The sequence below is a fragment of the Mauremys reevesii genome, linkage group 21, assembly GCF_016161935.1.
Source record: "Mauremys reevesii isolate NIE-2019 linkage group 21, ASM1616193v1, whole genome shotgun sequence".
In the NCBI taxonomy this organism is placed as follows: Eukaryota; Metazoa; Chordata; order Testudines; family Geoemydidae; genus Mauremys; species Mauremys reevesii.
Genome location: NC_052643.1, coordinates 19031830 through 19057603, shown reverse-complemented (window position 1 = coordinate 19057603; position 25774 = coordinate 19031830). Strand labels below are relative to the sequence as shown.

Here is a 25774-nt window from a genome sequence, read left to right as displayed (position 1 = left end):
TATAGGGGTAGAGGTGTAGCAGTGTTGCCACTGATTTCCATGAAGTTGGTGTTCCTTCCTCCTCGATGGCGGGGGAGGGAGAGAGAGGCAGGAGCAAAAGAGTTGAAAGCCAAGTTGTCAGGTACCCTAAAATTTGTGTCTCTGCTCAAAACAATTTTTCCAACTTCCCTTTTGCAGAATGCATTGAAAAGCAGCTGTTTGCTCTGAATTCCAGCAGCAGATTCTGCCGCTGGACTCTTGCTCCTGTATTACACATTGACAGTCTATATGATTTCTACTCAGCAGAACATGTAACCTTCCCCTCAGCATTCAGAGCAGCCAAACACACCGTGTCTAGGTGTCCATGGAACCAGAAATGCCTTTCTCAGCAGGAACAGCACATTTACTGAAATGTTTTGCAGAAAGAGCAAAGCACAGTTTCAGGGCAATAGACCTGTCACATTTTCTTGCTGCTCCTGTACTAGTTAGAAATGTTCCTACAGCAGCCACTTAATTCACCGGAGCCAGAAATCTTGCAGCATGTTCCTCGCAGAAGTGACCAGTCGCTTAGAAATGTGCTTAGATCAACTGATGTGTTTGCTGCCTAGCCCAATATTTCCAGGAGACACTTGAGTACAGCCTTGATTCTGCCTTTTCTGTGGAAAGCGACACTAATCTTCCTGCCATATGGAGATACTTGGCATTCCTGAGTGTACCTGCAAAGTGCTCTGAGCACTGCAATGAGTGCATCCACCCACCCTGTCTGCATGCATGTGCTTTCCCAGAGTGTTGGCATGAACACTCAAGCTGCTGCTCTGATGTGATCACACTAATGTGAAGACTTACGGGGCTGGATGGGGAGAAGGGTGTTTCAGAATGGCCCCATTTGTCTGGGATCATATGGCAGTTATCAGTTTTGCTAACTAGTGGTGCCTGGAAATTTCCAGGAACAGCAATGAAATGAGACCTTAAACCAGCTGACAGTGTCCCTTCAAGGCAGCACTTCTCCAACTGTTATTCTGCAGATCACTTTGTAAGAGAGGCCCTCTCTTGTTCCAAAGCCCCACTCAGCTTCGTGCTCAGCCCCAAGTAAAGGTTTCACAGAGCACAGTCTAAAATTCAGTGAGTGACACTGTGAGTACAGGTGGAGGGTAGTAACATGCAGGTAGTAGCTACTGCGGTGATGTCTACCCTGCAGAAGGGACTGGAAAGGAAATCGGTGGGAGTACTCAGCTGTGGCTGCTGATACAGCTTGTCCATGAACTCATGCCTCTCTGGTGTTTCAGCTCGGAATCCCCCACTCCTTCATGATGATCAGTTACCAGCATAAGTTTCAGGATGAGGATCAAACCCGAGTTAAAGGTTCCCTCAAGTGAGTATAAGTGGGGATGCTCCGGTGGGGCTTGCATCAGAGCGTCTGGCAAGGAAACCCCAGTCACTGCTGCTGTAGGCCTGTGTAGTTTGTGCTCTGATGCCCGTGTATTTCTTGGTGGAAGAGCTGCTTCCCTTGATTTTTAATTCTCTCTGGGTTAATGTGACAGAATGAAGGGTCACAGTCTTGGGGCTTAGATGAGTCTTTGTCCTCTTCAGCTGGGGAGACACTACCTGTATTATTTCGATATCTGTGTATCATCACCAAGGACAAAGCCTGTAAGCCTTGCCAGCTTGTCACTGTACCAACTGAAAAGGGCCTCCTTAATTTAGGTCCTGTATTTACATAGTTACTCTCTCACTAACAAACATATCTTTCTTGTTCCACATTGTTTCCTGTTTTAATTTGCTGATATTTCTTTAACTAGTCTGCCTGTGGCAGCTCCACTTCGGGATGTGCATGCACCTGTGCGCTCCTGATTGGAGACTGGCGTCAGCAGGGTTTGCACCTGCACCCTAGGAATCCTCGTGCTCCAATGTAAGGGCATAGTGTGGGAGTATGGCCCTGCTGCCACCCCAGTTCCGTCTCAACTACCCACGGCTTGAGACAGAGCATTGCACTGTTGGCTATAGTTAGCCATACAGCTTCTTGCATGTCTCTTACTGTTTCTTTTCGTAGTGATTTTCTTTATATATTTTCCCGTTGTTTAGCACACTTTAGCATCCCCTCTGTTTCATTTGCCTGATCTGGGTGTTTGTTTTCTTCTTGGGCCTCAATCCATGGCCTCGAGTAATGGGTTATGCCCAAGACCCCCGGCTTCAAACCCTGCCAGACCTGCCATAGGTCTTTTCCCTGCAGTGACAGACATACAAGCTGCGTCCACTGCCTGGGAAAAACTCACATCTCATTGAAATGTAAGATCTGCTCAGGATTTAAAAGCAAGTCTAAAATATCGGGGGAGAACAGACTAAAACTCCTGTTGATGGAGTGTTTTCTGAGACCTGCAGGGTCCGAGTCACATCCCATACGTCAGATTCAGTTGCACAGAGAGCTCTGGCCACCATCACTGCTGTGGTGGGAAGCAAAGATGCTGGGGCCCCTTTAGAACCATCCAGACCCTAAAAAAGGAGAGAACCCATTCTCCAGAATGGGATAATAGAAGAGAAAAGTCACCTCTGGGTCCAGGCCTCAGGAGACCTCACATCCCAACACGAGTACTGCCGAGGCTCCCGCCCCACCACTGCTACCATGATCCTGGCACCGGCTAAAAAGACAACATTGCGTACTGAGAAACTGTCTGGTAAACAACCTCAAGTGGCATCAGCGTTGGCACTGGACTCAGTGCCTTTGAAGCATGAGGACTTTAAGGACAAGCTTAAATCATGGTTGGTACCAGCCAGCCAAGAAGGGTGCATGGATTGCACTTACCACCTGACTCCTGGGGGGCCCCTGTCCGGAGTCCCTGGTACCGTACTAGCTTCTGTTCCATGAGGACCTGGGAGGAATCTGAGTCACCATTGCTGAGGGGTACCTAGAGAGACACTCTGCCAGTGCTGACTTACCTCCTGGAGTCTGTTTAACCTCTGGCCCCAAGCAGCAAAAAAAGAAAAAGTCGCGATCTGCAGCTCTACCGCCACTGCTTCAGTCTTCGCTCCGAGAGGGAGTGAGGGACATGCCGCCCCTCACCGTTGGCCGCCCCAAGCAGCTGCTTGCTGGGCTGGTGCCTGGAGCCAGCCCTGGGTGGGAGGGGGTGGTGCAGTTCCATCCACCGCTCCAGGTCCCAACCCAAGGATCCTTTAAGTATAGCAGCCTTGTGCTGCATCCCTTTACTAATTACTAAAGTTAAGATTTTATCACAGTTATATTTAGTAAAAGTCAGGGACTGGTCACAGGCTTCTATGAATTTTTGCTTATTGCCTGTGACTGGTCCCTGACTTACTGAAAATAACTGTGACAAAATGGGGCTGATGGGGAATGAGAGTTGGAGTCCTGCTGTGGGAGGGGAGTGAAGGAGTCCAGCTCCCGTGGCTGCTGGGGGCTCCTCGGGGCCTGTGGCGGCTGGGAGCTCCAGGGCTGGCGGCTGGGAGCGGTGAGGGTGGCAACTTGGTGGAAAGATCCAAAAGAGGTATGTGTGGGAGTTCCATTGTCACAGCCTTCTCCCACCAGGATCATCACCACAGTGCTTCCCTGTTGGACTGGAGTGCGCATTTCCAGGACTTCACAGCTCAGGACAAATGGGCCAGTTGAGGAAATCCTTGTTACACTTGCCAGCCCTTCCTTACCCACATCTGGGGAAACCCAGTCATCATAATGCTGGCCAACAGAGCAGCTGTGTGTTACATCATTTGGTGAGGAGGAGAAAGATACTTTTGTTCCGAGTCAGTAAAATGATGGAACTGGTGCATATCACACCACATACAGATCTCAGTAGAAAACCTACTAGAAGGAAAACCTACCTACAGACAGGGACATGTTTCCACTGATCTATACCTCCTCTCAAGTCTCGTGTGATGCACGTTCTCAGTTATCTGCCAAATTTAAAAATCATGGAATTATTGCTGAGCTCGGTTAAGGTTCACCTTGCTGCCATCACAGCTTTTCACCCCCGTATTGAGGAGTTTTCAGTTCTTCAGACACCTGACTGTGATGATGCTTATTAAGTGCCTGTTCAACCTTTTTCCTCCTGTCAAAAAACCCACTCCACCATGGGATCTCAGTTTAGTTCTTAATGTGCTGAAGAAGCCTCAGTTTGAACCTATGGGGAGTTGATCCCTCTTCCTTTGTCCCTCTGTACTTGGTTCCTCATGGCCATCACCTCAGCCAGGAAGGGTGTTGGAGAGATAGGAGCCCTGTTGGCTGACCCACTGTAAACAGTGTTCTATCGTAACGAGGTGACACTACATCCACATCTTTGCTTTCTATCTAAAGTTTCTTCAGAATTCCACATTTATCAAGAGAGTCACCCACTGGTGTTTCATCCCAAGCCTCACTCTTCAAGAGGAGAAATGAGCCACCATACACTGAATGTAAGAAGAGCTCTTGCCTTTTACCGCGACAGAACTAACCCCCTTAGGGCTTCTCCAAGGCTTTTCAGCTCTGTCATGGAATGAATAAAAGGACATCCATTCTCCACCCGAAGACTGTTGTAGGATGCTTCTTAACCTGTTACAAAGCCTTGGGGGGTTGTCCCCCCTTAAGATGATAGCTAATTCCACCAGGGCTCAATCTCAGAGTGGCCCTACTGAAAAGCATCCTGTCTCAGACATCTGCAAGGCAGCCACCTGATCTTTGGTGCACGTTTTTTCAGCACTATGCTGTGCTTGCTTCCAGAGTGACACAGCTTTTGGTGACACTGTTCTATGATCCATACTAAATCAGCCTCCTCAGCACCCTCCTGCCACACTCAGAATCTCCTGAAGTGAGACCCCTTAGGGACACTACTCCAAAAAGAAGGGGAGGTGACTGACTTGGTATGGTAACTGTAGTTCCTCGAGATGTGGCCCTATGGGTGCTGCACTACCCACACCCCTTCCCATCTGCCTTGCAGTCTTGCTAGAATTCCGTGGTTGAGAAGGAATTGGAGTGGAGGCAGTACTTCCATTCCCTCTGCCCACCCATATAGTCTTGCACCGGAGCACAAGGGTATCTAGGGCGCAGGCACAGAGCCGCGGACGCTACTGACAAAAATCTCTGATCACGCACAACTTGAAGAACTCCAGTTACTGTACAAGGTTGGTAACCTCTCCTTTGTGATACGTGGTGAACCACAATAAACAGAATTGGATAGTAAAAGAGAAATTGGAGACTGTGCTCTTGTCTTATTGTTTTCTGGTTTTGTCATTCTAGGGCAGGTTTCTTTGGGACCATAGTGGAATATGGAGCAGAGAGGAAGATTTCCAGACACAGTATTTTGGGAGCCACTGTCAGTGTTGGTGTACCCCAGGGAGTGTCTCTGAAAATCAAGTCAGTTCAAGATTATAACTGTGATGTTGGTGGCTATGACTGTAACACACATTCATGTGTCTAATGCATTCAGTTGAGGCACCCAAGCAAAGGTATTTTAGGCATACCAGCAACAGGACCCCGAAGGCTATGATGCATGTACATGCCATAAAATGGAGCAGGTTGCAGCTGCTCTCACTTTTAATAGAGGGATGTGGCCCTCTAAGCCTACTTCTGTTGAAGGCTGAGCATTTCATTTGGCACTAGTGTGCAAGTACATTAAAAATATCTGAGGGTGCATTTTAAAAATCAAGTGTGGCAAATTACTGTAAGTGGATAGATACTGAGGAGTTTTTTTTTTAATATATTTAATTGCATTCCAGTTACCACAGCTTTACACAGGCAAAAATTCAGACCAACCTAGATTGCTAGAGTTAAGAATATATCAGTTTTCACTAGTTAACATGATGCAGCTTTCAAAGAGGTACTAACAGAAGAAGTGAGCTGTAGCTCACGAAAGCTCATGCTTAAATAAATTTGTTAGTCTTTAAGGTGCCACAAGTACTCCTGTTTTTTTAACAGAACACTGTGTTGATAGACTGTCGTGCATATTTTTATTTTGCCAGCAGAGGGCATGACAACACTACAGAACCTATCCAAAAACACTAAGATCGCAGTCTTGATGATAAGACTTCAGATCATGACAAACTTGCTAAAATAAATTTGACCATAAGCAACTGATGAACATTAATATTTTCCTTCCTGCAAGGCACATGCATGAATGTGATCCTTCTTGTGAGAGCATCCTCTGTTCCTGTGTACCTTGAACTTTGGTTATCTCATGATGTGTACAGGAACCAGTAATGTTCCTTGCCTTATTGGGTAGGAATCCAGGAAGTGATGGTGGGGAACAGTGCAGCAGTAGATTCTTTCAGAGTAAGCAACTGCTTCTGATTTCCCTCTGGAAGGGGTGATTGTGTCTTTCCCCAATGAGTCATGGGACCATAAGAGAGTCTCTCAAGATTTCTTTAAATAGACTCCAGAACATCATCACTGCTCCAACCAAGTATCTCCAGAGGAGACACCTATTCCTTAAAAGTAAGGGCTCTGCCAGGCTTCAGACGTCTCCATTGCTGCTGTTCTGATTTAGTCTGAGCTCTTCACCTTTGGGTTCAGAATTCAGACTATCCCACTACCTCTGGTGGTTGCTGCTGCTGAGTTGGAGCCTACACTGTTGGCCAGCATTAGACATATTCTGTTGTGTGCTTTAGAACTCCAGACTTGCTTTGATAAGCTGCTTTGTTCTTCTTTGTTTTAGGTTGAACAGGGCCAGCCAGACCTACTTCTTTCCTGTCCACCTGACAGATCAGCTGCTCCCCAGTGCTGTGTTCTATGCCACCGTGGGACCCTTAGTTATCTACTTTGCCATGCATAGGCTAATCATCAAACCCTACCTCAGGGCACAAAAGGAGAAGTGAGTCTGAGGTCATGTGTTTTAAATAGAGCTGGGCTCTCCTATTCAATTGCTTTTGGAAGCAGGGTGGCAGGTTTAGGGGCATTTATCTGCAGTACAATTGTTGTATTGGGAGTTAAAATGGGGAGCCTGAAGGATGATCGCTGTAAAGAATCTCCAATGGAGGCCTTGAAACGAGCCTGATTGAGTGAGGTTTGTAGGATCATTAAGGCCTATTAAGGTATTTAATGCCTATAACTAATGTGTTGTTCAACTTCCTCATGTCAGAGAGTTGGAGAAACAAAGGGAAAGTACAGCCAGTGATGTCCAACAGAAGAAGCAGGAGGCGGAAGCTGCAGTAAGTGGTCCATTCCTCCATCCCCAGTCTTGCCTGTTAGTTTCATCCTTGGTTATATTGTTCCATACAGCACATGCCACCCACTTTTTTCTCCAGCTGTGTCCCCAGTATCATTTGCAGAACTCATACCATCTGCAGTGTTGCCAATTCTTCCGATTTCGAGTGGTGTGATTTTTGCCAGGGCTGGAGCCAATCTAGTGAAGATATGAAGAGCTCCAGTCCTCTTTGGAATTTTAGCCCTGCCTGGGGGGAAAAATCCCCTCCCTGATTGGCTGCCTTCCACATTTGCCTGCCTCCTGGGGAAGAGTAGCCAATCATAACCGCTGTAGCAGCAGGCAGTTTTTTTCCACCTCCCCTCAGGACCATTCTCACAGTAGAGAAGGGGGCAGAAAGAGCCAAGAGTCTCATGGCAGCTCTGTGCCCCCCCGTGAGCCACAGGATATTCTCTTTGCTCCTCCCTGCTCCCATCTCCTGCCCTGCAATACCCAGTCTGGGGGTATGAGGGATGGGGGAAGAACCTGTCACTGCCCCCCAGCCCAGGAAGTAAGACTGAGTCTTCCCCTTCACCCCAGCGGCTGAGTGTGCTGCTGTCATTGACAAGGGCAACAGAATACAGAGCCTCCCGCAAGCCACAATTGCTGACACTCGTTCATTTCTCTGGGACACTCTACCCATGGATTGGATGATCTCCAGACTTGACTTGGAGCCTTCCTATGGTCCCTAACATTCCCATGCTCTGTCACCGCAACCCCAGGGCAGTTTGAGGCATTTCCCCCTTCCCTGTGTTTTTGTTCTGATCTTCATTTTCATATTTATGCGCAGGTGAGCTCTGAGACCATGCCCAGGCCCTGGTCTGCAGGTGTCTTCCTAATTCACTCATCCCTCGTGACCCTTCTCAGCTAAAGGACACTATTCCCACTTGGGGTTCATAGCTCCTTTAAATGGAATCTGACTGCTGAATTTTGTTTTGTCCTTTGTGTTGTGGCAGGTTCGGTTAATGCAGGAGTCTGTCCGGAGGATAATTGAGGCAGAGGAAGCCAGGATGGGTAAAAAGTGCAGCATGACTTACTTGTTCTGAAGGGTTTGAGGAGAGGAAGGGGGAGTGTGATCCCTATAGAGATTGGAGGGCTGGGGAGAGAAGTGAAAAGTAGGTATTAAGGGTGGGCAAACTTTTTGGCCCGAGAGCCACATCTGTGTATGAAAATTGTATGGTGGGTCATGAATGCTCACGAAATTGGGGTTGGGGTGCTGGGGGGGGTAAGGGCTCTGGATGGGGGTGCAGGCTCAGGTGTGGGGCCAGAAATGAGTTCCGGGGCTCCTGGGTGGCGCAGGGGGTTGGGGGGTGGGCTTCACCTGGAGATGCAGGCTCTGGGGTGGGGCTGGGATGAGGGATTTGGGGTATAGAAAGTGCTCCAGGCTGGGCCTGAGCAGTTCGGAGGGCTGGAGGGGGATCAGGGCTGGGGCAGAGGGTTGGGGCATGGGGCGGGGGGGGGCTCTGGGTGGAGGTGCAGGCTCTGGGGTGGGGCTGGAGATGAGGAGTTTGGGATGCAGGAGGGTGCTCCAGGCTGGGATCGAGGAGTTTGGAGGGTGGTAGGGGGATTAGAGCTAGGGAAAGGGGTTGGGGCATGAGAGGGGTTTGAGGTACAGGCTCCAGTTACCTCAAGCAGCTCCTGGAAGCAGCAGCATGTCCCCCCTCCGGCTCCTATCTTTTCATCAGTTTCTCTACAGGTGCCTGGGGGAGCCTTTTACCATATCTTTGTCCTTGTGTGGAATGCAGGTTTGATAATAGTGAATGCCTGGTATGGGAAGTTTGTCAATGACAATAGCAGGAAGAACGAGAAAGTGAAAGTCATAGATGTGACCGTGCCCCTGCAGTGCTTAGTGAAGGACTCTAAGCTTATCCTCACAGAGGCCTCCAAGGTATGCAATGACATGTGCTGAATTGCCTTGTGGGTGCTAACCTTTGCTGCAGGCCCTGCCCATCCCAGTCCTGCACCACCTCATCCTCCCCTGGCAGAGTGCAGGCAAACAAACCAGAAGTAAACTCTAATCCAGAACAAGTGCATCCACAAAAAGAGCTGCTCTAAAGTACTCTTAAATGATAGAGTTTAAATAACCACCATGAACACCTAGCAGAGCTGACACTTGTCCTGAATGTCCAGGGCTTGTATAGGAACGGAAGGCCTCACTCAATTATATTATCAGATATGTAATAACTGCTGTAGGTCAGTGGGAGAATCAGATGCATTTAACTAATGTTGGAAGTTAAAGGGACACTGTCATCTTGAAAATTACATGTCTGAAAATTATTTACCTGCTATTGTTATAAATAATGCCTAAAACCACTGGCAGAAAGATTAAAGGGGAGAATTATTTTTTTATTTACTTTACCTTGGCTGCCCTTTGTAGTCACTTCTGCTGATTCCCCTACACAGTCAGTTTCCCTTGTTGTTTGTGAGAGTCTCTCACTCAGCTGCAGGGGGAGAAAAATATTTAATAAAATAGGAAAATTTAATTATAAAACCAACCTTTAGGCAGGTGTAATTGAAAGTGTCTTTAACTAAAGTTTTACATTAATTAGTTGGTGTTGATGGTGTCCCATGTGCAGGAGACCAGCTTCAACTCCTTTTAAAACTCCCTCTTTCTGTTGTAACCTACAAGCACCAGTGGGAGAGCTGTGAGTGCTCAGTGTGTTGTTTTCGTTGTTGAAGGCTGGGCTGCCTGGGTTCTATGACCCATGTGTGGGCGAAGAGAAGAGTTTGAAAGTGCTGTATCAGTTTCGGGGAGTTCTACATCAAGTGATGTCTGCTGACAGCGAGGCCCTTAGGATACCAAAGCAATGTAAGTAGCAAGGATTGTTTTCTCCTTCCTCCAGTCACCAAGCCCCAATTCCAGCAGAGAGGACAGGATCTTCTCAGGGCCCCCCCACAATTCACTGGGTTGCACTCCATCGCAGTGTCTGGCATCGGTGATGCCTTGCTGTTGCTGGTTAGGATGTCTCAATTGTGCAAGTGCTCTTCCAGGGACAGTGGAGCCATTAGCTTTGAGGAGTTAGCCTGTTCTGGATGTCTCTCTAATGAATAGCTGCATTGTGATTTGGCTGAAGAGTACAAGTTCTTTCTAAACCAGTCTTGGGCACCTCAGACTGCGTGCTATCCTTTGGAGAATTCTGGTTTCTAAGTGATCAGTCTCTTACTTTTGATGCTTTTGTATGTTTGTGAGAATCTTGCATTCAGTGATTTCCTTTGCTGCTAGTACTTCTCTTCTGCAACTGACACTATGGTAAATGTTGCTGAGAGTTAGGACATCTCTATTAATAAACATGAACTGAGTCCATTTGTTCTTAACAGCTCACAGGATTGATGCGGACGGCTAATGTGGTGAGAAAGCAGGGTGTCATGTATGGTACCTGAATCAACAGAAGCTGCAAAACCTTCCTCCTGGATTCTACAAGTTTGAAACTGAAACTGAGATGTTTTTATTTTTATGATCCATATAGAAGGTGGTGTCATACCAATTATGTTAAGGGGTAATGAGAAAACCTGCTCTTACAGGTACCTGGATTGTGGCTTGGCAGCCAATAGGGAACATGGCTGAGAACGTGCAGTGCTCTCTGCGTGCCCATCACCTGCCTGGGAGGTGTGACGGGTAGAGCCCCAGCTGTCATGTGTCCAAGCCCTTCCTGCCATGAGTTAACTGCAGCTCATTTGTCCAGTCTCATTGTTTCCTCTCGCTGTCAGCAAGATGGGAAGTGGAGGAGGACTCTTCGCTCTCCCTTTCCCTCAAGCTTACAGGGTTGGGGTTAAGTTAACTGAAAACAACTAGCTAATTTAACCCTTTCTGCTCCTAAGGGGAAAGTGAAGTTTGTGGCCACCTCCTAAGAATCCTCTCTATCAATCCTGTGACTGGACAGAGGATGTGCTGTTCATCCCACTTCTGTATTTAAAATGTACTTTTTGTTTAAGGACAAGTATGTTTAGAATGAAGTTCTCTGCTTTTCCTAATCACGTGGACCTTTTTCAGCACGCGTCCATCCAGCTGCCAGTAGCATTCGTTCCAAGCATTGTTACTACTCCAGATTAATTATAGATTATAACCACTGTCCATGTCAAATTAATTTTGTTCCTCCTCACCCAGGACTGCATGTTGTTTTAAGTCTTTTTTGGGGAAAAGTGAATTAGATTAACTGAATAGTTCTGTTCCTAGCTGATTCTGGTGCTGCAACTCTTCCCCTCTGATTTTATGCTGGGAAAAGAGGGAAATGAAGTTGATACAAGTAAACCAGACCACAGCGTAGAGATGTGCCAAATAGGAGGAACAACTGAAAACTTCAAAACCATGACTGCCACCAGTCTGAGTGGCTAGATTCCCTAGAATAGCCTTAGGATGCAACCCCTGCCTGTGATTTACCTTACCTCCAGAGAGGTGCACTCTTGGTCTACCAACATAACTGAAAGCAGCAGGGCTGCTGGAAATAGCACTATTAAGTATCTGGCATCTTAGTACTTTTAGATATTTATATAAAAGGGAGAGTGGTGGCTATTATGCAGGCAGAAATGTAGCTGTACTCTTGGCCAGTCCTGGGGGGGGCCTTCTCGTTTATATGCAAGAGATTTAGGAAGAAGTGCATATGGACAGAGGCACTGTTGCTACTGATAACTACTGGAGTAAATAACTTCCTGACATGCACCTTGGCCCCTTATTTCTTTAGTGTAACTGCTATTGTGTTTACTTATGTCAGTCCCATCTCCCCTTCACAAGCGTGAAATCACATCAGGGAATTTCATTTGCAATAGTTCTTGTCCAAGAGCAGGTTTATCACAGCTGTTCCAGGAAAGCTGATAATTATCTCTCCCCTCCTTTTCCTACAATCAAGTGCTGCTTGCCAGTTTTTTATCAGAAAAATCTCACCTTTTTACGCGTGAACAGCACCTGTTCTAGGAATGCATTTCATTCACTACCATCTCACAGTGTTTTTTGATCTGAAGCTAAGTGTCAACTGTGCAATAAATTTTGTGTTGAATCAATTTTCAGTTGAAAACTGCCCCGTGTTTCCTTTGCTGCAGATGGATCTTCCACACATTGATTACTTCCCCTTGTTTAAAGCTGGTGGAAGAGAAAACACTGTATTGTCATAATAAATCCTCTTTGAAAGCTGTGGGTGGTGAGTTAGTTATATTTTTATAAATACAAGCTTGGCTTCTTTCAAATCCTTCCTCAAGACCCACTGTGAATGGTGGTTTTTACAGTAAGTTGCTATGTGATGGCTGGGCAGGATGCCAGCATCTTCAATAAAATACTCACATGTGCATCACCTCTTCCACCTACTACCAGCTTTTTATTTTATTATTGTACCTTAGTCTCGGCTGTAAGCTCTTCTTAGGAAGGAACTGTCTCATCTGTGTTTGTAGGGTGCTTAGAATGTTGCTGCTCTGGCTACTGTAACACAATTTCTTGTAACAGGATTGTGTGGGGATTGAGTAAAGGCTGAGATGCGAGTAGTAGTAGGTATAAAATAGCAGCAAAACATTTGCTGTTAATTATAAGAAAAAATCCCAACAGAGCAGATAAAATCCAGCCACAGAATAGAGGTGAAACATTAAACAATAATTCATTAACTTTATACAAGAATAAAATCATTTACCCTCTCACTGATGTTTGCCTCATGTAAATAGTTATAATACAGTTTTTGCTGTCATGAAAATCTATTTTCATATAAATTATACGGAATGGGATGGGGAGAAAAGAGCTAGCACCATGACTTAAAAAAGTGGTCTCTGGCTCATGCAGTAGTTCTACAACTTTGGAATTACGTCACACCTTGAAAAAACAATGTCTATATGACTTAACATTAGCTTAACTAAATGTAATTGCCAGAAAAGTTCCCAGGGTCTCTTTTCACACATCCATATACAGCTGGCATTCTTACTTTATTATAAAGGCATTTAGATTACAAATGCTGAGGCAAGAAGTGCAGGTTTAGGGAATTTTTTACATTCTATTTCTCAGCCAAGCTCCCTTTGCTAGTTCTCATTTGACCATGTGCATGCTGGGTAGTTATGAGGTACGTGAACTTTAAGCTCTGCTCATCAGAAACAGTAGTGAGTATGTTACTCACTCTATTAAAGTACTCTAGCCGGCAGCCTGTTGAACCACAGTTCTTGCTGGTAGATGAATGTTCAGAAAGTCAGGCCCTGTTCCCTCCCCCCAGGCTGTCTGGCCTGGTGTTTTTGCTGCTCCTTTTTGCAGGCCTGGAACCGCACAAACATCCTCCTCAGTGCCATGCTTTTAACCTTCAGGCGTTTTTGCAGTTTTTCATTTTCCTCTAGTGCCTGGAAAAGTTTTTGTTTTAAGGAAGCACAGTCACTGACAGCATAGTTGTGATCTGAGGTCTGAACTGGGTGGTGTCTCTGCACTGGGGGCCTGGATTGCAGCAGCCAGCCCTCCACTTCTGTTGCCTTAGTTGTGCTAACCTGAAAAGAACATAGGGAGTGAAAGTGAGGGATGCAGAGCTTGGCTGGATGGGTATTATACAGGGAGACACTATGTAAGCTTCTTCTGCAACATGACTAATGCACCTCACCCTGAGCAGCTGCTATTCCAATTCTGGGAGTCAAGCAGAAGCTTTCCTACTAGTCATGCTACTTTGCCTCTCTCTCTCTCTCTGAGACTAAAGTGTCTCCATATTTCACAGCGGAGGTTTGCATTCTCCTCATTGTACAGTAAGAGGAAGTGATTTGCTCAACACACAGCTAGTCAGTCGCAGACCCAACAATATAATCCAGGTCTCCTGACTCCCCAGTTCCTGCTGTAACCACCAGACAATTTATTTTCAGGCAAATTGCATGGTAGTTTTTGTAATGGACAGATATCCCCAAAGCTCAGCACTGAACTCTTTTCACGTGAGACCTTCTGTGTTTGAAGTCAAATCCCCAGAAACTAGCAGTGGCTGGGGTTAAGCTTACCCAATCCCCCTGAATATACTTCTTAAAAAATGAATTGTTCTTGAAACACAGTCAAGGCACCAAAGCTCAACAGGTGCTTGCTCTCCAGTTCTGTAAGAATCATTAAGTTTTCAAGTCAAGAGTCACAAGGCCTCTACAGCCAGTTATTTTCTATATGAAGTAATAAAACAGTCACTCATTTCTGCTTCCCCATCTCTATAGTGCTTTGAGCTCAGCTGTGTGTAATTGTCAAAAATGTTTGATTTTGCCTAAGAGGTGAAGTAAAGAGACTGTTACCTCTTCTATTGGTTCCTCTGTTCTACTGGGTTGGGGCTCTTGATGTAGAACAGTTTCTTCATCTAATCTCCTTCCATCCTCTGTCCTTGTAAAGTCCTAAAGAGACCAGGAAAATTACCCAAACTCAAGCAGCTCTTATTTTCAACACCACTAGTATTACAGCTTAAAGTGATCTCTGTTCCAGGAGAGACCGTCAGTGTAAATGAGCCATATACTCCCTTTAGGCCTTCATTTTTATTTCAACATAAAGTACAAAGTTACTAACTAGAATTAAAATAGAAGTGATAAGCAATTGGGATTGAAATTTTAGCTTGCTTCAATGCCATCCAGTGAAAATACTCGCTTCACACAGTTTGGAATATTTAGACAAGTATCTACAAAAAGGGGGTACTTTAGTGACAAGGGATCCAAATCCTAGACAATCAAGTGCTGTACAGCAAAATGCAGCATTGCCATCAGGTTTAAAAAAAAAAGATGCAAAAGGCTGGAAGGGACAAATGTACCTTAGGCAATTTGGAATCCTCAGCATCATGTAGAGGGCTCTTCTCCTTCCTGATTTGCTATAGTAAGGACAAGGCTCTCAGGTTAGTGTGACATTTCTGAGAATCCCAGTGTTACTTGCTGCCCAAGTCTGACTCCCATTTGGAAGGAAACCACATGCAACATTCTTGGCTCTCCAAGGGAAAAAGACAGCAATAAAAAATGATCACGGTCCTTAAGACAATGTGGTATTGTAGACTTAAGCTTCACACAAGGTTTTAACAAAAACTTCCTCTGTTTAATGTTTGACTAAGCAAAATGGGAGTAAGACTGCGTGATGTAGATACATGCATAAACTCTTTGTTTATGTAAGGTCAGTTATAACTAACCCACAATCAATTCCAGGTGAACTAGCCTCCCTCTCAGACCTGGTAGGATCTCTTCTCCCCCTTTACTTTTGAAAGGGGTAGGGCAGTTTGTAGAATAGCACTCATGTCAGGTTTTTAGCTAGAACTGAGGCGGAGGGAACTTGTGGCTACTCTAGCCAAGAGTCATTATAGTTTTGTCTTATGTACTATTTGAATTGTTACAAGAGGGAAGCATGTTCTACTCTCCATCTGTCAGTATTTTAAACATGTATGGTTTGCATGAATAAATGTGTGGGACTTCACTTTGAAGGGAGGGATGGCTCAGTGGTTTGAGCATTGGCCTGCTAAATCCATGGATGTGAGTTCAATCCTTGAGGGGGCCACTTAGGGATCTGGGGCAAAATCAGTACTTGGTCCTGCTACTGAAGGCAGGGGGCTGGACTCAATGACCTTTCAGGATCCCTTCCAGCTCTATGAGATAGGTATATCTCCATATATGAGGGAATGTGTGTGCAGAATGCCATTTTTCAAGAACCTCTTTCACAGGGTAGAAATCAGAATATTTGTTGCAGCATATTGAAAAGTTGTAAGTGTAAGGAGAGCAGCTAAAGATTAATTGCTATTATTAACAGGAGCACCTAGTATTTTCCCATCACTGACAGCAGCTAAAGTATATCAAACACACAATTAGATCTGACCACTCTCCTACTAGATACGGCATTTTTACTGCTGATTTCAGTGGGAGCAGGCTTAGGTTAACAGTGATCAGGAACTGACTTCATAAAAATCCATAGCAGGGAGTGGCTCCTTGACTAATGCAAGGGGCAGAGCATTTGGGACACTGAGGAACAGCTCACATGGGATGTGAAATAAAATGATGCCCTTTGTGAGGGGAGGACAGAGCAGTGTCCGTTATAATAATATATGGAGCTCTACCTATCTCATAGACCGTTGTCCCCATTGTACAGAAGGAGAAGGGGGGAGCGCAGTATCCAATAAGCTCCCCAGTGTCTCGCACAGCCCAATGCTCAGCCCCTGCTCTACCCACTAGTTCCCACAACCAGGACTAAAACCCGATAGGATTGGCCTAGAGTCTCCAGGAATTAATCTTTAATTAAAGATCATCACGTGACGAAATCTCCAGGACTCCAGCCAGCCAGACTTGGCAACCCCAGAGCTCGCCCTGTCCGGCTCACCCTGACGGTGCGGGGGAAGGCGAAAAGCGTGGGCACGGCGTTGGGCTTGAGGTTGGTGCGGTTGCCGAAGGCGCTGAAGCAGTCAGGCTGGAAGTGCTGCGAGCAGAGCACCGTGTGCGAGCTGGGCTGGAAATCGCCACGGCCAATGTTCCCCACCCAGCGCGCCAGCAGCTCGGGCCGGCTGAACGGGAACCTGCGGGAGACAGTGGGGTGAGGCTGGGCGGGGGGAGAGACTGGCCCAGGGATCTAGGGGAGGGGCTGGGCCCTGCTACCCGGGGGAGGCGGGGCCGGGCCCCGGTACCTGAGGAAGGGGGTGGGGAGAGGCCAGGCCCCGGTACCTGAGGGACGGGGGGCGGGGGGAGAGGCCAGGCCCCGGTACCTGAGTCGGGGGCGGGGCCGGGCCGGGCCCCGGTACCTGCGGGACGGGGGGAGAGGCCGGGCCCCGGTACCTGAGGAAGGGGGCCGGGAGGCCGGGCCCCGGTACCTGAGTCGGGGGAGGGGCCGGGCTCCGGTACCTGAGGATGGGGGCCGGGCCGGGCCAGGCCCGGTACCTGAGTCGGGGAGGGCCGGGCCCCGGTACCTGAGGGCAGAGGGGGCGGGGCCGGGCCCCGGTACCTGAGTCGGGGAGGGCCGGGCCCCGGTACCTGAGGGAAGGAGGGGCGGGGGGAGGGGCCGGGCTCCGGTACCTGAGGGAAGGCGGGGCCGGGCTCCGGTACCTGAGGGGATGGGGGCCGGGCCGGGCCCCGGTACCTGAGTCGGGGGAGGGGCCGGGCTCCGGTACCTGAGAGGATGGGGGCCGGGCCGGGCCGGGCCCCGGTACGTGAGTCGGGGGAGGGGCCGGGCCCCGGTACCTGTGGAAGGTGAGCTGCTGCCGGCAGCGGCTGCTATAGCGGTTACTGCACCGAAGCGCCGCGCACGATTTGGGCATCGCGCGTTGCCCCCAACAAAGATGGCTGCGCCCCCTCCTCGGACCCTAGGCGCCCCCTGCAGTACGCGCCTTCCGGGACGGATTTCCCGCGCGGGGGCCAAGCGGTCTGTTTTACCCCTCCCCCACGGGGCAGAGCGAGCGAGACTCCGCCCGGCAATGACGGCCTTTCCCAGCATGCATCGCGTCTCTCCCTTCTTTCACGCCTGCTCCCAGCGTCCCCTGACGGGTTGTGCGCAGGGCAGGCTGGGAGCTGTAGTCCCTGGGCCGCAGGGCAGGCTGGGAGCCGTAGTTCGAGCAGTCGCTGCCCCGCCTGGGCCGTGCCCGTGGGAAGCTGGGGGCATCGCGGAGAAACGATAGCGGGCGCCGGCTTCCCCGCCCGTGACCCCCAGGCAGCTCAGCGCCCCCCCGGCGCCGCCCCCTGCGGGGAGGGCGTCGCTTTGTGCGGGAGCTGGGCCGGTAAAAATTGCCCAATAGCTCGAGCGTCAACACTACAATCATCAGTTGGCCTCAGTACGGCCGCCCTGCCTCCCACCTCGCCCTCGGCAGGAGAAAAGAAAAATACAGCTGCCAAAATCATCTTCTCATCAAGTCAGCCCTTCTTGAATCCCCCCCGCCATCCACTGCACCACACCAAACACCAGCTGCTTCCCTCTCCTTTGCAACTCTGTCCCCTCCCTGCTTGATAAAGCACATATATAAAATTGTGTCTATTTGAGGGCATCACTCCCCACCCTCCCTATGTCATTTGATTTTGTATATTGCAAGCTCCACCAGACAGGAACTATCCAGATGGATGTTTTCCATCACCTAGCCCTACTGGACACTTATTAGGGCCTCTGTCCACTATGGAAACATAATAGAATCCTAACTTCAAACCCAGGGAAGAAAAAGCAAAAGAGAAAATGATCACATTAATGGATGCTTCATATTTTTAAGAAAAAAAGCACTGTTTGTTAAAATAACCACTTTTAATGAAAAAATAAAGTTCTGAATTAATTTGTAATCATACATGGATGAAAGTGATTAACTCAAAACACATGGACATGGTTGTTCCTTCTACTAACATTGTAACATGCTGGGGTCCTCAGACACCATCTATTGGGGTAAATCTGCAAAGGTAACAGAACAATAGTCAAAAGAGTTAAAAGTAGTCTTGAACCTCTAAGAAACAGGCAGCTCACTTGGCAGTTTCTTGTATTTCTCCCATCAAACAGGAACTTATCCTACAGTGGTTCAGTTGTACTGCAGATGTGCCATAGACACAAAGATGCCAACACTTGCATCAGGTCAAACCCTTACACAGACTGAACAGAATCTTCTTCCAAAGCCTTGTATGTTGCAGAGAAAACAGCAACACTTAGGAACTTTGGTTATTTATCTGGCTGCAGAAGATAGCCCTATAAGGTAAATCTTTGGCAAAGTCCTGGTTCCATTTAGCTTCTGGTAGGTAGTGTATAATGGTTGTCTTAGATTTTAGTGGATCTGTTTATAAAACCAGATTTCAATTGCTGCAGCTATAAATCAAGTTGATTCATGGGCTTTTCAAACTGCACCAAGTTTTAAAATGGACAGTAAAATAAAATAGTGCAGTTCGATCATAATGATAAAAGTAATGGATCTTTTCCATCATTAGGTCCCATCTAATCAAGGCCCTGGGCATTGTAGGACTATGCTATACAATCTGTTCTAGTACTCTGCGCAGCCTAGTGTTAAATGTCCAAAGGGGGTCCCTGACACTGCCAGGATGTTTTTTCTGATAAATCAGTATTCAAATAATGTGGCAGTCTGATACAAAGCATCTGCTGCATTGATTCCTGGCAGTTCTGTCTTCTTTCAGATATAAATGAACATCAGTTAGTGGCTCCCACTCATCTAATAGTCTGACAGAACAGAACGTCCATTGTTCATTAAGCATCATATGATTTAGGAGAATTCTCTCAAGAACAAAGATCCAGTTTGTGCAATAAATACAATGTATTCTCAATTTGGTCATTTAAAAGGAAAGCGCCTACACTTTAGTGGTCTCACGTACCAGTCTTGTTTCCCTGAAGCATTCTGTAGACCAGTGACCACTGCGCTTGCTGCTCCCTAAAAGAGCAGTCACAAGATACAAACATTTTCTGGTCCCAGTGCAGTCCTTTATCCTCTGCAGCTCTGGATTGTTCTCTCAACTGCAGCCCACCTTGCCAGTTGCACAGGCCATCTATCCAGGATTGGGCTGGATGCCGTAATACATTAATTTGCTCCCATTTGTATATGTGTATCCATCAGTTCAAAGATTATAAAATCTTCCCATTTACAAATCTAGCCCAGGAAACCATGAATGAAAATGCAGGTAAACTCAGCCCCAGTAGTCAGATGGGGACAACCCAAATCCAAACTAGGCCTGTCTAAATTCCTAGATTTTAATGTATCATGGCCCACTGTGCAGCCTAAGCTTTACTTCCGGGCTGGAGGAGGGAAGGGAATTGGTATCTCCTAAAACAATGCTTTTCAGCTGAGATATCTGAAATAAGACACCACACCGGGCTGTGGAACAGAGTGGATAGCAGCCCACAACCTCATGTTTGAGTCACTCATGCAAAACAAAATCATTTAAATGGTTTTAAGAGGACGCAGCTTAATTACGGAAGAAAACTGACATGGCCACCTGTACAGCCCACCCAGAAAAAAGAAAGGTCTGTATCTCTCTTTTGAAGACAACAGTCCATAGAGCTGTGGGAACTAACTGGTTTTACCAGAAACAAAGCCAAATCATAGAACTCACTGGATACTCTCCTACTACCCAGCTGAAGGGGAGGCAGGTCACATGTGAGTTCAGTGTGCATTCAAGCTCACTCTGAAGGAGCCTTCAGAAATTCTTAAGATTGATACATGTGGACAAATGGGCACGTCTAGTATTACAATAAAACATATGGCTGTTTATTTTCAGACTCTTCAGAGATTTCTCTCCTCCTACTCTGGAGGATGATTATTTTCTTCAGCACCTAGAAGTCTTGCACTTTCTTAACACTTTCCCAGGGGGATGAAAATTGATAGATGGCAAAGGTAAACGCTCCCAGATCATCATCCCATTCATAGTCTGAACTGGACAAAATCCCACTGAACCTGGGGTGCTTAGTGTGTCCCTGCTAAAGCTAATCAGCCTCTAGCAGAAATTTTGGCCAGCAGGCCTCTTCCAGCTCTGGCAATCAAAGACATTGAATACCTTATGTCTGTTTACACAGACAGACATTTTTGCCTGAGCAACTGCAGTTCAGAGGAGCTCTCTTGCACCCCTGGCTGGAGTTCTGTGTTTTACATGGCTAATCTGCCCAAACAGTATGCCGGCACAGTAGTTCCCTCCACTAGTCCAGAAAGCGCCTGCGTGAACCCGTCCGGGAGCGGTTTGAGCGGCGAATATCAAACTTGGAGTCCCGGCACTTCTGGCAGACATAGATCTCTGGAACATTTGATTTGCGGATTTTGGCACAGGAGAGGTGAATCCAGGTGTGACACTCATTACATTCAATCATTGGCCGTCCAGCAAATGGTTTCATGCAGAAACAGGTTACGAGATCCCAAGAATCATCATCTGGAAGGAAAAAACAGCGAGTTAAAACTATTGCTTCTTTCCTCCTGCTGCACACCAAACTCTCCCTTTTGGCGCTGACCTTACTCCTTGGTTTAAAGGCAGTCCCTACAGGCCTGTGATGATTTGGGGAATCTGTCACTGTATAGTCTATGAGTTCTGTTTGTAATTATGAACTCTGTACATTGAAGCCTTTATGGTAAACTGCACTGTGTTCTTGCCTCATCCTCCTTATGCTCAGGAGATGGGAGTGGACCCTACAGGTCTATCTATGAATAGGTCGGTCATTAAAGACTACCACACCTGAACAGATCTTGCCTGTACAGAACAAAGGAGTAACTGCATCCTAGATAAAACCATTTTTCCTCCAACTTCCCCAGTGGAGGGAACAAAGATAAAACACAGAGACTGGGCTGGTCAGACAGACAAGAGAAACTTGGGCCACGACAGAGCAACAAAGGGCCATGCTTTTGTAACAGAAGGAACTTTTTGAAGGTAGTACCAGGTAAGGCTGGAGGAAGCTGCCTGCAGGAGAGAAAGATACTCCATATTATGAAGGGGAAGCCTTGAGCTGTAGGAAGAGTATCCTGGACACCCTGAAAGGATGCTGACCCAAACCCCCAAAACACTCAAGAGTGGCAAGAAAAGTGAAACAGGAACTGGTGTGTAGCTGTTTTTTATTTTGCCTACATTGGTATGTAGGCTAATTGTGTCAGAAACCTTCTGCAAAGTGTGTGTTCATCTGCTTCAATGATCATGTGTCCCTGAAGACGTAAATTGGAAGCTAGGGTGCCCACATGGTTAGAGCTCTAGGCAGGATGTGAAGCAACTGTGGAGTTTCGGGGAAGACAGAACTCACCTCAAGGCCTAGGCAGTTGGACTGCAGAGTCTCTGCTTTCAGAAAAGGGTGCTAGAAAGCGAATGTGCACCCTGAAAGTGTGCCTAGAAACAGTGCCTGAACTCTGCTCAGAGTCAGGAAAGCTTAAGAGCTCCTGGGTCCAGTGCTGGGACCCAAATACAGCAGCCTGGTGAATGTCCAGCAGGATGAGATTGACGAGCCCTTTCCAGGGCATGCCAGAAGCTGTAGTCTGCACCCTCTACTGCCTCCTGCACTTTGCTCTAGGACAGAATCTCAGCAAACCCAGAGGGTAAATATGGAAAGAAAAGGGCTCGACTCCCAAAACTAGCTTCCAACTTTCTGTCCAGTTTACACTAAGCCTCTCAGAAAACACAGCTTATGGGAAGAAACCCTCACCTAAGAGTCTGGAAAGCTTCATTCAAGTGCTAGGTCACTAAGCAATAAACATTCTTTGCTCTTCTCTACCCACTTCTATCCAAAGATCTAAAAGTGCTATGCAAACACTAATGAATTTTGTCCTTAAATCCCCCCAGGAGACAGATCTGCACTATTCCATTTTATAGAGGAGTTGAGTGCTAATAACATACTAGATAGATGATAGCCACCTATGATCTCAATCTGACTAAACACCTCACAAATAGCTCCCCTTAGCAGGGTTGTTTACCTGAATCCACCATAATGTCCTCATCATCACCAGTGCCATCCTCATCCCGAAACACAACCTGCTTGCCCTGCCGTATGACCGTGCGTTTGCCCACGCTCTGTATCTCCATGCCCTGCTCAGCAGTCCCAGGAGGGTACGAGACATTGGAAGGAGTGTCAGAGTCCCATACTGAGCAATGGTCAGTCACAGACTGAGGATCACCCTCAGATGAGGGACTCATGGGGGTCTCAACATAAGAATCCTCCGCCTCTAGCTTCAGCAGCTTCCCCCCATATTCTTCCTCCACAGGCGCTTCCGTTTCTCTTCTCTTCATTTTTTTCTTCTTTCTGATCTTATCAATTTGCTTTCGCTCTGGCAGAAAGCTGCTCGGCTTTGCCCGCTGGAATAGGGAAACATATGGTTTTGCTCGCTTGAGCTGACTAAAGCTCTTTCTGCTCTTGACTGGCAGGGAGACAGCAGAAGGGAGGTCATTGAATCGGGGGTCCCAGCTATCACTGTCGATGGTACCTCCAGTACTATTGGGGGGGCTGGGGCTGCTCCTCAAGGGGGTCTCCTAGAAAATATTAAGAGACAAAATAGGAGTATAATTGTAGAGTTGATAGTAAACCTCTTAGACAACCGCTTATTACACCCACCTTTTTGAAGTGGGAGGATGGGGAAGGATCTATACCTGTCACAATAGGCTCCCTGTCTTCTAACTAAAAATCAGATAATCTCCATTTATCCAGCTGCCATTCAGTCACTAGCCCACATTATTTACCTTCTCTCATCCTTACCTGTGGCCTAGGACAGGTACAGCTGAGTGTTAAAGGCACTAAATAGTTTTCTGTAAAGTGTTTCCAGGAGTCCAGACTCCCAATTCCTTCCAAGTGCTTTGTATCCTAAGCCCCTGCTGGGAATTCCAGACAAGGAAAACAACTGGCTCATTTTAAAGGTTGCGTGGCAACCTGAAGTTTATGGCTGCCTAGGCCTAGGACACAAAGGGGAGGAGACTCTAGCATGAATACCGCTAACATAATATTTTTACACTGCACAGAAATCATTCATCAATCAAATAATTTAAACAGAAATGGTACTCACTGACCTTTAAACTTTTTTTCTGTCCCCTCAAGCAAGACAGTGGTTTGGACTGCCTCACTTTTGATTAAAGAAGAGATTACATCATATTCCAGGAGCCTAAGGATTACATTTAACTTTATAAGTGTAGAGACATTTGTGGCTCAGGTGCGAGGCTGACAATATCAGTTACGTTCTAAGTTCCATAATTTGTTTCGGAACATCACAGGCCAGTGGGTTCATTTTTGCCCCATCAGGAGCTTTTACAGGACCCTACCCCATAAACACATCCACTTTATCTATCTAGGTATTTATACCATGCTTGTCACCCTGATAACATTTAACCTATCAACAGCATTAGCTATAGCAATGTGTACCTGAAATAAAATAAAGATTGAGTGGCTACACCATTACCTCTTGTGGGTAGGGGATGTAGCCAGCATATGCCAAGACAAAGGTGCAAAATTTGTTGAAATCTTCCACAGTTCTGTGTCTCTTGGAGCTGGGAGAAAAATCCTGTTAAAGAGACAGCAACCAGAACATTAACATGAAATTTCTGAAAAAAAACAGTGATAAAGTCAAATCAGAGACAGCATAAGGATTTTGTACACATGGATATCCATCTTTGAGACTGACAATATAAGAGACATGCTGAAACTATCAAAATGCAAGAGAGGGCACCTTGGGGCAATCCTGTGATTTAACATGCTTATCGGGGCTTTTTGCTGAAATTGAATTCTCAGGTTTGTCTGGCTCCCCTTCTAGGTATTCCCACATGCCTGTTTGCAGCAGTGGTTTATAACGGCTTGGGGGTCTAATATTGTATTGAACACAAATGCTTCTTTAAAGTCAGCTATTAAAGGCAGGGAAGAAGCTAACCAGTCACTAAAACGGCTGTTTTGGGTACTGTGAAGTCTGCACATCCTGTTAATGTAACTGATAAGTTACATTCAATGATTGCTGTTCTCTTTCTGGTGCAAAGTCTACATCATGGCTCCTACCCAGAACTCAAAGCTCCTGGAAAGAGCAGACTAATTACACATGGAGAGTCTGCCTGGACACAGAATACTTCTTCAGGGCTTACCATTTTTTATATTTTTGTATTGAGACCCCAAAGAACTATCCAGTGCTCAGTTTCATGATAACCCTCTTCCATCCCCAACCCCACTGAAATACAAACGAATACGGAATATATTTGTATCTAGTCCCAACCCACACTTTGAACTGAACTGTCAAAAAGCAAGACAGGCTGCTGAGAAATCCTGTCCTCCCCACCTGCAATCTTCCCTATTTCCTTGTCTGCACTGGACACTGCCTGAGAAAGTCACTGTCCAAAGAAGCCATTTCTGCATGGGGAACAGCACTGGAAGCAACCACAAAATCTCCTCCATCTGTGATGGGGGAGGAGGATTAGACAGGAGACACGGAGTGGAAGACTCCGAAGGGGGCCAGATCATTGGATGAGGGGCTCTGACTCCTTGGCAGAGGGAATTAAATCCCAGTGATGGGGGGGGGGGGCTCAGATGAGGAAAGAGGGTGCAAGAAATGGCTCTCTAAGCGGGTTTGGAGAAGTGTAGCGGGGGAGGAGTGCCCCAAATTCAGCAAGGGCTCTCAGCCCTGGGTTCTGAGCGGGGAGGGGCAGCTCTCTGGGTGGGCGTGGTGCTCGGGCACTGGGAGGGGGAGAATTTCGGAGGAGGAAGGGGGTCAGAGCCCGGGGTGGAAGACTGGTGGGGGGTTAGAAGGTTTGGTTGGGGGCAAGGGAGCTGGGGGGGGGCAACTTCTGAAGGGGGTTGGGGCTCTGGGGGGAATCTCTGAGCGGGGGGTCGAGGCCCGCGGGTGGGTGGGGACCGCTGGGGGAAGGGGCCGGGTGGGAGATCTCGGGGCCCCGGGGCAGGTGGCGGATCTCTGAGGAGAGGGGCCCTCGGGGGGATGGGGGATCCCCGAGGGGGGGCACGGCCCTGGGGTGGGCGGGGCTCTGGCTGGAGGCGATCGCGGAGCGGGGAGGGCGGCTGCCGCGGAGCAGGTCCCGGGCTCCGGCACGAGGAGGGGCAGGGGGTCAGCGGGGAGACGGCCCCGGGCTCACCTCAGCGGGGAAGGGGGAGGCGCAGGGGTCGGGGTCCATGTCCCAGCGCAGGCGGCCGGGGTCGGGCAGGTGGGTCCTGGTGCTGCCCGGAACGCGGGCCCGATACCGACCAATCACTTCGCTCTCGCCCGGCAGCGCCGACACCTCGAACCGCCCGGTACCGGTGGGAGGGAGGAGGGGTACGGGGCGGGCGCCGTGTGAGGACGAGGGGCTGCTGGGAGCTG

The 25774-nt window shown here is 47.6% G+C and overlaps 3 protein-coding genes across 12 annotated transcripts in view; 1 reads left to right on the top strand and 2 right to left on the bottom strand.

Moving 5' to 3' along the window:
• DNAJC11 (DnaJ heat shock protein family (Hsp40) member C11) overlaps positions 1 to 12264 on the top strand; it is a 63562-nt gene extending 51298 nt beyond the window's left edge. For both annotated transcript variants that reach the window (XM_039508615.1, XM_039508617.1), the window contains exons 9-16: positions 1266 to 1351; positions 5198 to 5314; positions 6612 to 6767; positions 7035 to 7104; positions 8093 to 8150; positions 8882 to 9024; positions 9816 to 9945; positions 10455 to 12264. In XM_039508615.1, coding sequence (XP_039364549.1) covers positions 1266 to 1351; positions 5198 to 5314; positions 6612 to 6767; positions 7035 to 7104; positions 8093 to 8150; positions 8882 to 9024; positions 9816 to 9945; positions 10455 to 10480 — 786 coding nt within the window. In that variant the 3' untranslated portion in view covers positions 10481 to 12264. The remainder of the gene's footprint in view (positions 1 to 1265; positions 1352 to 5197; positions 5315 to 6611; positions 6768 to 7034; positions 7105 to 8092; positions 8151 to 8881; positions 9025 to 9815; positions 9946 to 10454) is intronic.
• The window catches only part of THAP3 (THAP domain containing 3), a 28461-nt gene extending 10815 nt beyond the window's left edge, over positions 1 to 17646 (bottom strand). The window contains exons 1-6 of one of the 9 annotated variants that reach the window (XM_039508624.1): positions 17210 to 17643; positions 16390 to 16582; positions 14849 to 14905; positions 14346 to 14441; positions 9496 to 9577; positions 3820 to 3879 (exon numbers count right to left, since the gene is read on the bottom strand). In XM_039508624.1, the coding sequence (XP_039364558.1) occupies positions 3872 to 3879; positions 9496 to 9577; positions 14346 to 14441; positions 14849 to 14905; positions 16390 to 16582; positions 17210 to 17493 (720 nt within the window). In that variant the 5' untranslated portion in view covers positions 17494 to 17643 and the 3' untranslated portion in view covers positions 3820 to 3871. Of the gene's footprint in view, positions 1 to 3819; positions 3880 to 6760; positions 7299 to 9495; positions 9578 to 12709; positions 13578 to 14345; positions 14442 to 14848; positions 14906 to 16389; positions 16583 to 17209 lie in introns of those variants that run through there. The other 8 variants (XM_039508621.1, XM_039508626.1, XM_039508623.1 and 5 more) reach the window with 8 other exon arrangements.
• Positions 17647 to 18210: 564 nt separating this feature from the next.
• Positions 18211 to 25734, bottom strand: PHF13 (PHD finger protein 13). The gene is made up of 4 exons (XM_039508618.1): positions 25551 to 25734; positions 23882 to 23983; positions 22412 to 22964; positions 18211 to 20891 (listed from the first exon to the last, which is right to left on the bottom strand). Exons 1-4 carry the CDS (start codon positions 25587 to 25589, stop codon positions 20665 to 20667), a joined length of 921 nt encoding a protein of 306 aa, XP_039364552.1. The 5' UTR covers positions 25590 to 25734; the 3' UTR covers positions 18211 to 20664.
• Positions 25735 to 25774: the final 40 nt, after the last annotated feature.

Coding starts and splice junctions, on each gene's coding strand:
- PHF13 (XM_039508618.1), bottom strand. CDS start 25,589: ATGGACCCCGACCCCTGCGCCTCCCCCTTCCCCGCTGAG. Junction 23,984..25,550: donor CCTCCCCCTTCCCCGCTGAG/GTGAGCCCGGGG, acceptor TCTCTTTAACAG/GATTTTTCTCCCAGCTCCAA. Junction 20,892..22,411: donor GGACATTATGGTGGATTCAG/GTAAACAACCCT, acceptor TTTTCCTTCCAG/ATGATGATTCTTGGGATCTC.